Source organism: Papaver somniferum, chromosome 6 (genome assembly GCF_003573695.1).
Source record: "Papaver somniferum cultivar HN1 chromosome 6, ASM357369v1, whole genome shotgun sequence".
In the NCBI taxonomy this organism is placed as follows: Eukaryota; Viridiplantae; Streptophyta; class Magnoliopsida; order Ranunculales; family Papaveraceae; genus Papaver; species Papaver somniferum.
The window spans coordinates 131,996,385-132,006,766 of record NC_039363.1 but is presented as its reverse complement, the minus strand read 5'-3'; the positions used below and the strand labels follow the sequence as shown (position 1 = coordinate 132,006,766).

The 10,382-nt window shown below is 35.8% G+C and overlaps 1 protein-coding gene and 1 long non-coding RNA gene across 2 annotated transcripts; one reads left to right on the top strand and one right to left on the bottom strand.

Moving 5' to 3' along the window:
- Nucleotides 1-2,142: 2,142 nt before the first annotated feature.
- On the top strand, nucleotides 2,143-3,522 carry LOC113286197. Its single transcript, XR_003329159.1, has 4 exons — nucleotides 2,143-2,468; nucleotides 2,549-2,603; nucleotides 2,924-3,121; nucleotides 3,373-3,522. It is a non-coding gene; the product is annotated as an uncharacterized LOC113286197 (long non-coding RNA).
- Nucleotides 3,523-4,850: 1,328 nt separating this feature from the next.
- On the bottom strand, nucleotides 4,851-8,821 carry LOC113289347 (B3 domain-containing transcription factor VRN1-like). The gene is made up of 5 exons (XM_026538584.1): nucleotides 8,567-8,821; nucleotides 7,726-8,143; nucleotides 7,473-7,612; nucleotides 6,618-7,334; nucleotides 4,851-5,324 (listed from the first exon to the last, which is right to left on the bottom strand). Exons 1-5 carry the CDS (start codon nucleotides 8,636-8,638, stop codon nucleotides 5,061-5,063), a joined length of 1,611 nt encoding a protein of 536 aa, XP_026394369.1. The 5' UTR covers nucleotides 8,639-8,821; the 3' UTR covers nucleotides 4,851-5,060.
- Nucleotides 8,822-10,382: the final 1,561 nt, after the last annotated feature.

Sequence of the window (10,382 nt, the reverse complement as noted above, 5' to 3'; positions counted from 1 at the left end):
TTAAATTTCCTCTCTATCCTTAAAATACCCGAAAGAAAAGAGGAAATTAAGGGAGAAATAGGAAAATGTGCCCGTTACATAAGCAGTTAATGCACGAATAAAAGACGTGCCCAAGTATCTAGGAGAAGTTATTAGGAGTGAGAAGAATGCGCGACGATAGTTTTTCTTCAAGGCACCCATTAGTCAGTTAAGCCCGAAGAAAAGGGGCAAATTGTGTACACATATATCTCACTATCGGACACGTGTATACAGAAAGGTACGTGGAAAGCATGCAAGCCAAAACATCAAAACACGATGCGTCACGAAGCACCAAATAAACCCCTAGGAGTTGCTTTATCTCATCCCCAAAAGAGGAGCTAAGATCAACGGTGGAGAGAAAATCAGCTGACACGGACTGACATGGGCAGAAGACACTTGTCTGACATGAGCAGACCCCTCAACCACCCGCATTAAACACTCTGAGCAGTGCACGTGTCGACCGACCTATGGAACGAGCGAAGATGCCTCCGCGGGATCGAGGGGGAAACGCAGACCTCCGCGTGATGGACGCAAGGACACGAGAAGATAAGGTTCCAACGGTCTTCAGAGATGGGTCCCACATTCCAACCTAATAAATACCCAATCTCCACAAAGAGGGAGGGGGATCGAAAAAACATCAGGAGAGAGAGAGAGAGAGAGAGAATAGCAAAGGTAAGTTCATCCCATAGTGGAGAGAAATATGTAAACCAAAAGTCATTCAACTATTCGTGTAACCGTGAACAACATATAGTAGAACAACAAACCCCGTGGACGTAGGCCTTAGTGCTGAACCACGTAAACCTTGGTCTTATTTACATTTCAGCACTTTACATTCATTTAGCTCTGCACGTATCTGCTTATATATGTTATTTTCCTTTTATATTTGTACCCCATGCATAATCGCTACGCACGGGGAAGTTGGAGGAGGCCATGATAAACCCGTGGATTTTGAGCCAATGAATCCACATCAGGGTATCATCATCGTAATCTCTTTAGACTTTAATGATTGATTGTGGGCATTCGGACCCCGCGTAGTTCGTGTGTCCACAGTTTGATGGAATGCCTGAATGAGAATTTTTCGTTAATGATTTTTATTTGGATAGGATTCAGTATTTCTGCATTTTTTGATTGGTGAAATTGGGGTTGGTTTTGTTGTGAAAATGCTTGAAGATGCGATGTGAACATGAGCATGTGGTTTGAGTTTACAAAGGTAAGTTATCATTTTAGACTAATTAGATTCTCTCATATTTCTAGGTGCAGGGGTGTTCTTCTGTTGTTGTTAAACCCGAGTTCCACCATTCAAGCCATTTGAATGTGGCGAGGTAGTATACAAAGGCCATATGTTTACTTTGCATTTGGTTTAAGTTTACTACTCTTGGTTCTTTGCATTAGAAAATTGGGAATCATAAGATTTATATGATTTATGTGCTTACTTATTGTATTTGTTCCTGTAATGTAGACCCCCACTCTGAATTCCAGGCCTTAGATGTGGCACTGAAGCTCTTAGTAGTCTTCTCGATGCCCATACAACATAAATGATTATTGTTGCTTATCCAGCATTAGATGAGCTGACATTCAAGGTAGGAAAGAGTTTGTTTTGTCAATCTACGAATAATACTCCAGGTATAACCAGTAACATACTGGAATCTATATGTATGAATGTGCTTTAGAAGGAGGAATCTGATACTCAAGGTTACAATAACCATGATTATTAACTAGATTACTTTATGATTTAAGAAGTCATCCTGTGACACCCATTGTCATTAGTCCAACCCCTGACTATAAACTTTTCAACCCTGACTGTGTGAATAGATTGACTTATCCCTTAAAGATCATGTAGTTATGTCCGTTATTTCAATCCCTACTTAACAATATCAACATCTGACACCGGAGGTAAGCCATGTTTCAATTTGTGTTATGTCACTGTTGCAGTATTGACCATCTGTTATAATTAGTGTTTCTCTAATCTTGAGAACAATAATTGAGCATTAGATGCTTCTGCACCCACATTTTATTCTCAAATGTCTCTCATCCTCGCAACTGAAAATTCGTCTCCAAGCGTCATCTCCTAATGATCGACCAATCTTTGTAACTATTTGTTTTTTTTTGCCATTATAGGTTTTTTTGTGTTTGAAGTTCTTTAATTGAATCCATGAATATTTTTTTTATGGGAATTTTGAATAGCCATTTAAAATCCTTAGTAAAAAAGAATGGAAGAAGATAAGCAAATGATATCCATGTCTCCACAATTTCTATCTAACCAGTTAGGATGCCTAAAAAGAGTAAAACCAAAAAATACAATTGTAGTTAGCTTTGTAAAATCAATTTCAGTGGTTCTTTTTCGGTTCTCTTTCCAGGCAAAAGCTTTAGTAGAGATGAACGTGCATGGTCTTTTTACTCAAAGAGAGCAAGCAAAGAGAAACATAACCCTAAATAGTATTTTCACAATCGTAAGAATTCTTATAAACATTGACTTAAGTAAATATATGTTACTTACTCTCCGATATCAAATATTGAATTTTGTTTACAGAGATAATCATAAACTCTATATGCAGAGGTCAGAAGTTAGTCGAATAAATGCAAAGGTAAGTCCCGTTCTGTAGAATTCATTGAAGGAGATTAAGTATTGTAGAAGAAATTCTTGGATAATTGCAATAGTAGTTTTTGTTTTCTTTCGACCATGTAATTCCATTTTCGAGAAAACAAGGAAGCCTTGAAACTTTAAAAGGTTGTGGAGCATGGTTTAGATTACAGGCAAACTATTAAATTGTTTATACTTTTTGGGTTAGGCATGAGAGTAGTTTGTATAGATGTTTCAAAACTATAACAAACTAGATCCAAGCATGAAGTTAGATTTGGTTTACTTAATTACTTTATGATTATAGAATTTTTTTTTTTCTTAAAGGACTACTACCATGTCTCCTGAGTAAGATGTTGATTCATTCATATGTGTAATTTTCTGCTCTGTTGGGAACTGAGGAAGACGGAAGAAATCCATGCCTCATAGATGTATGCTACATATGTTGAAATTCTACTTCTAACTGAACTTGGTTGGTGTTCAGACGTCTATGTTTTGGCGAAAATTCTACTTCTGACTGAACGGGTATGTATGTTACTAGCAGCTATCATCGGAAATACAGACTAACAATTGACTTGGAAATACAGACAATTAATTGCCTCTCTGCCCACTATGTAATCCAATTCTAGATAAAAACTCAAACATGACTATTTTTTTCTTTACCGGCGACAAGTTAATTTTTGGTTATAATCGTTATTAGGTGAATTTGAACTTTAGTTTGGGTCCAGAGGGGAATGGTCTTTCTAATTGTTGTCCACATTTTTTGTTGTTCATAGGATAAATGGCTCCATGAAGCTCATACACAAGGTTTTTGAGTTACTAAAGATTCCGGGCTCATTGACTTAAATCTGTCGCCGACAGTTACAATTTTGTTTTCTTTTCAAGCAGTAAAAATGTCGTGTGAGTGTATCAAGTATCACTGTCTTCTGATCTATTGATTTTGTAAGTGGGAATGACTTAATTTTGGAATTTATATTTTTCCACGTCAATGGAAGTACCCAGTTATAATTATAGAGTGGAAAGTGGAAACAATCCATCTTTCCTTACCCAAACATGGATCGAAGTCTGATGGCATATAATTAGAGCGGCAAGAAGGGATGTTCCCACTTTCACACTGTCCCGCGATGAATTACAAATGAAATTGACACCGTAATGCGTGTCATACCAATTCCAATTAAACATAAATCCGTGGTGCCTATTATTATAATATGGTATGGTGAACATATCATGTAGCGAGAAACATAAGTCGATCTAAAATCATGTTCTCCATTAGCACAATCCAACCCCGTGCCGTGACGGCACGGGTCATATCCTAATATAATACATACGAGAATAAAATACACTAATAAATTGATTAAGAGACGAAAATGATCCATGCATAACAAATTAATGCCCGAAAAAAAGAACTCTGTTTTAGGGCATATAAGAGGCATACAAAATGATTCTCGTATATAGGGGTATCTAAAGATCGGTAAATTATTTATTTATCCTCAATTAATTTATTAATATAATTATTTTTTTGAAACTTAATATTTTTAAAAAATAAATATTTTTTTAACTTCATAAAAATTAATTATTAAATATTAATAAAAATAATCTAATTTTTAAAAAAAATATTATTTTCTATTTTAATATTTTTTTTAAAATAATATTTCAAAAAAAAATTATTTTTATCTAAATTTTTAAAAACTATTTTTTTTAATATTATGGATTAATGATACGAAACTTTTGTTGGTAGCCGAGCAATAAGCTGAGCCCAACCCCTTTTAAATAGTGACTCCTAATCTATAAAAAAAGAAATTTACAACACCGTTACTGACATCGTTACTAGCTAGACAATTCTTCTATCTCTTAAAAAAAAAATTAATGAATTTTTTTCAAGCTTTTTCTTTCTTATTTCTATAAAAATAATTTTCTTTATTTTATAAAAAATTACTAACTTCTTTTAAGGAAATCTTTAAAAAAGAAATGAATAAGGGCAATTTTGTCATTAAGCAAAATATATTGTTAAGGGGCTTTGAAGATTACTATCTAATGACCCGCTTTTGTCCTTATTTGATATTCCCTGAAATTTTTCGGTATGCCCTGAAACACGGTTCGAAAAAAATCATATGAACGAATCTATATTTAGGCGAAACTTATATCCACCAAGGCCCAAGTTTGAAAAGATAATATTATGAGCTTGAGAAATTTTAGGTGAGTGTTAATTACTGAGAGTTTTTGGTCCATAGAACCAGGAACTTTCTACCAAATATAAGGAAATCTGGTGTATATGTTCGGAAATGTTTTAGGAAGAGAAACAAAGACCCTTTCTTTCCTCTAATTTCAAATTCTATCCTTAATTAGGAACTTTTTACCAAATATAAGGAGTATCTATTTTGTTGCCCCTTTGGGATTGCCGCCTAAAGTTAAACTTCGGCCACTTTGGCCCAAGGCCGGCCCTGAATGCCTCTTTGTACCCCGATCAAATCTTGGTGAGCACATTGTCGATCTCCCTGATAATAGAAACTCTCATTTCTTTATCTTTTCCTGTAAGCAGCTCAAAGACAATAACATCTCCAGCTGTTAGACCTAAATGTCGTCTAAGAGAAGTCCAACCGTTAGAGAACTGCGTTGCATAACCTCTGATACAGTATCCAAGAGTCCACACTTTATTGTCTGAACTTCGAACCATGACATTCTTTATGGTCTTTGGTAGATGTTTCCTGGAAAAGCTTTTAGGAATATGCTTCACAAGTAGGAAAAAATTTCATTTTTCAGGCAACACACCACGTAGATAATTGGCAAATTAGTAATATCTGTTTTTGTAGATTGAAAGAGTGACAACCCCAAAATCATGGGTTTTCTATGTAACCAGAAGGCAGGGTAGGCTTCAAAAGCTAAAAGCCTGTGGAGAAAGCATTGCTGACAACAGTGAATTTCCTCCAATCTAATGATTGCTGGAATATACTTCTCTAATCAATTAGTAATAGATTAGAGTATGGACTTAAGACTATTCTTGCAACAGAAAGATAAACACAGGTATAGGTGACACAAAATGGGGAATTACAGCAATGTTGGTGTATAGATGATGTTCTTTCAATAAGGGGAACCTTGCAATGCATGTCCTATGTGTCTTATTGCGGAACTTGAGGACCCAACCCATTTATTGGTCAAGTGACCTTGTGCTTCAGCTATTGAGTTTGCTACTGATCAACAGATGAGACAACGATACAACAACTCGCTATTGTTCGAAGTTGGATAAACATGGTTTCATGCAAGTAAGCCTATAAAAACAAAAACTAAAAAGAAAAAAAGGATGAAAAACCAATATTCAAAAGGCTGCTACAACGCTGGCATGTTTAAAAGAGTAGGTGCAACCATGTGATTGGAAAAGCAAGTTTTAAGAATCCTTTTCTGCAGTGCAGATCATTCATTAGTACACCACTAACCTCAAGGCAAAGTCAAAATGCGAACAAAATTGAACTGCAACTCGTATTAACACTTCAATTATAGGCACATAACAGACTAAGTTTTGTGTTAGGCAATTACAGGTCAATTATAGGCAATTATATCCAGTGAAGAACTTGTATGATGTGGAAAAACTATCTTTGATACTGCAGGCAACCACTACGGAGCACGACCGTATTGGCTGCAGGCAAGAGACTAACCAGTAAAGAAACTAAAGGTTTTAGCAGATCGCAGCAGAGGAAGTTATATCTAGATAATGTCATTTTTTTATGGAGCTAGTGGACCAACTATCAATGCCATCAGCAGTGCAGATCTTACTAGTCTTAGATGGAAATTAAAAAACCTCATCTAGTATAGTAAACTTGTTCTGAGTTCACACTACTACAAAAAACCTGGAATTCTATTTATGCTGTGCATTGTAGATATCCTAACACTTAGGTACATCATCCACTTGGTGTTTAGTATGAAACTTATGCATGATTGGTAGCTAAGCATATAAAATTCCTTTCCAGACAAAAATTAGAAAAATATGCATATTAAACAGTGAAGTTTTTAGGCCAAGATCTCTCACCAGATATGCGTTAGTTAAATAGGAAGCTCGCATATAAACTGCAAAGAAAGGATATTGAGTCTGAGACTTGAATAACTTAGTTACTTCAGCCACTCTTTCATTGCCTTCAGCTCTCCGTGATGATTTATGGAAAAGTTTTGGGGCGTCAGGTGAATCGGACGTCTCTTCACTCTCTTCTTCTTTAACAACCGGTAGAGTGGGTGGGCATTCACCAGATGGAGTTTTTTCATTTCCTAAACATGGTGAGCTGGTTTCATCAGAGACCAAAGACTTTTTACCCTTATCTTTGTTAAGTTGCATGGGGATATCGAGACCAGCAGGAACTGACAACGATGGTTTTTCCTCATTTGTCTTACTTTCAACATGAGTTCGAGATGGAGGTGTGTCCTCCCAAATAACATCATCATCTTCTTCCCTTTTGCTCAACCGGCACCTTTTCTTAGGATTAGACTCTCCTTGGTTTCCAGAATCTTCTAAATGCTCCATAAAATTGGTAACACACACACAAAATTGTGAATTCCCATTGTAACTGATTCCCAAAGTATAGCCATCCCTCAAAGAGTGATGTTCTGCGAATTCCTTCCAACCTTTGTAAAACCAAACCTTGCCTTCAGATCTCTTCAATTCCACATTCCAAATTCTACCATTAGCGTCTTTCAGAGCGACAATATCAGACAATGTCCTTCCTATTTTCATTACCACCTTTTTGGGAATCTCCTGGAAAAGGCATAAATCATTTACACACAGTTGAAGTTCAATTTTAGTAGAATTCATAGATCACCAACTATAAGAAAAACATTAACACCTCCATAAACAACATGGTACATTCAGTTCAAATGATATAAGGAATCTCACCATTTGATATTTCTTATTCTCTGTCCAAATAACGAGAAAATATGGCTGCCCTTTACGCGAACACTCTGCTTGATCAACTCTTGTCCTTCCCTCATTGACGGTTGATTTTCTCTTCGGTGCATCACATTTAAACAATCCACCTGCACATTATACATAGAAACATGTGTAAACTGATAGATAGGATTACAATAATCTGCTGAGCTATAAATCTTTATAAAGAGAGGAATATGCATATATTGCAAGAACAACTCACCGTTCCTTTTGTCAGAACAAAACGAATATCTTCCACTATTGCTTGCATGATACTTATGGTGATCAGCCTCGGAACCATAATCAGTGAATTTTCCCTTACTTGTTTCCCCATATTCTTTCCTCTTCCTTGAGGGAGTCGATTTTACGCCATTGCTACTCGTAGAAGGCAATACCTTTTCACATCCATTCATACCATACAACTTAACAGCAAACTGTGAATCACCAATATACTTCATAGTAACAAAATCCCCATGGCCTAAATAATGTGCTTCAACAAAATCAAGCCATCCTTTTCGGAAAGATAAACCACCATTTTCTTCTTCTCTAATCTTCACATTCCAACTTCCTAATGGACTTCGAAGGATGGAATCATAGGGTATCATCCCCTTAAACTTCCCAATGAAATTTACTGGTATTTTCTGCATAATTGAGTCATAATAGTAAACAAATTCAGGTATTTAATCAACAATTAATGCAACTACAAGTTAATCAAAAAAGTAATACAACATTATAGATGAAAATCTTCTTCGTCCAACCCTCACCATCTTAAAAGCAACAATTTTTCCAAATAACTAATGATAGATCGGAACAGGATTTCACTTGTTTCTCTTCTTTTTTTATGGGACCAAACAAAAAATGGAGACAAATTAGAAGAAAAAGAAATTAACTCAAAATGCAGCGATTATTTTCCAAATTTTTTCTAACTAAACTTGCCCTTTTTTTTCTGTAAAGTTGTTCAAAAAATTTCTGAGAAAATGAACATGGTATATAAAACAAACCCATTTCCAAAATCGGTGAGAAAATGAAGATGCTAGAACAGAAGAGAAATTAGAGCAACTTACAAGTTTTTTCTTGAAATTTCCAAACATCACTTTGAAAAAAGAGGGTCTACTGTAATCTCGCTGAGCACCCATTTTTTGTGTATGTCCACAACAAGCTTTCCTAACCCAAATTTCACAGGAAAAATGAAGAAGAAGAAGATGAAGAAAAAGAAAGAATGAAAAGTAGAGTGATTCATTAATTGTGTGGGTAATGGCTGCCTATTAGTGGTTTTCTGGTTTCTATTTACAGTAAGCCATGGCATGGGAGTAGGTATTGCTAACAGTAGTACCAATGTCAGTTCCACTTGATATCAATGTCAGATGCTTTGTATCAGCTCTAACTGGAACAACTTCTTCTTAAGTTACATCACCAAAATGGTGGTGTTTTATTGGTTAGTACCATTTGGTGGACCTACAAATACATAGTTTATATGGATTCAGCCGTTCAATCAGAGACTTTGAAAGCGTTGTATGAGTGGTTGTATCTTTATGCAGTTCACGGAGTCATTGGGATGGTGTCTGTCACTATTATTGCTGATGTTGTTATGCTACAACATCTTGTATTCTCATATCAGTACGTCTCCCACGACTAACCCCTGTATTTAGGTTAGTCGTGGGAGAGTTCGAGAGATTTTAATGTATTTAGGTTTTTTCCTGTTAGTCCTGAGGGAGTTTGAGGGAGTCTCTCCAAATCTCCGTTAGTCGTGGGGGAGTTTAGAGGAGTCTCCTAAACTCTCTAGAAAACACCTATTAGTCGCTGGGGAGTTTAAAAAAGCTCTTGAACTCCCTGTTAGTCATAAAACCCTACAATACTAGGGAGTTGGTTGCTTTGGGGAGTTCGAAGGAGTTTTTAGTGTATTTTGGTCTCACAACAAATCTCTCAAAAGAGTAGAGATTTGGGAAGGAGTTTGGTGCGTAGAAAACCATAGGAGAAAGAAGAGGAAACGTTTTTTTCCAGGTATGTTTTTTTTTCTTCTTTGATCTCCATGATTGTTTATAATAGTTTGATTTGTGTACTATTTTGATTGTTTTTCATATCTTTGATATCCATGATTGTTTAATTTGATTGTGTGTATAGTTTTTTTTTGTGGGTACTCTCTCTCTGTCAAAACCATAATTTGTGGTTCAAAAGATCTTGGTAAGAAATTGCATGATTTGATTATAATGATATCTTTAAATTCAACCGTTGGAATATGATGAAATTTGAGTATGTCGTAGTTTACCTTGTTATAGAAGTACAGTAAAACTTTCACGCGGATCAGGTCACGTTTGCTACTGCAAAGCTTGCACAATATATGACTATGGTCTGCTGAGTTTAAATCCCGAATAGGGGACTGATTCCTATTTATCTCATTCTCCGATTATCGGGCAAAGCTGAAATTTTAGTATGATGTTTGTACATATGAAGGTTACCTACTGTAGAAATTTCATGAAGTTCTGATCACGTTAGGTACACCAAAGTGTGAGAAATCCGGAACTGAATTCTGTATGCACGTATTGAAAGTAGTCGGGTTCTGAGTAATGTATCTTTTTAATGAACCGTTGGAAAGCTATGATTTTTGAGTGCGTTGTGGAATATTGAGTTGTAAGTGTACCATAAAAATTTAAAGAGGATCAGGTAAGTATTAGTACTGCAAAGATTGGACAATCTGAAACTGTGTTTCGGGGAAACAGAATTCCTTTACAGCTATCTTCATAATTTGTTATGTCATCATGCATTAATTGGCTTGCTACTTTGCATGGGTGTCATTGAAAATCACTATCACTTGTTAAGTCATCTTATTTAGACACATACTTCTCTTCTATTCTATATGCCAAAGTTCAATACAGTGGCGTA

Coding starts and splice junctions, on each gene's coding strand:
- LOC113289347 (XM_026538584.1), bottom strand. CDS start 8,638: ATGGGTGCTCAGCGAGATTACAGTAGACCCTCTTTTTTCAAAGTGATG. Junction 8,144..8,566: donor GAAATTTCAAGAAAAAACTT/GTAAGTTGCTCT, acceptor TCAATTATGCAG/AAAATACCAGTAAATTTCAT. Junction 5,325..6,617: donor ATTTAACTAACGCATATCTG/GTGAGAGATCTT, acceptor CTACTTGTGAAG/CATATTCCTAAAAGCTTTTC.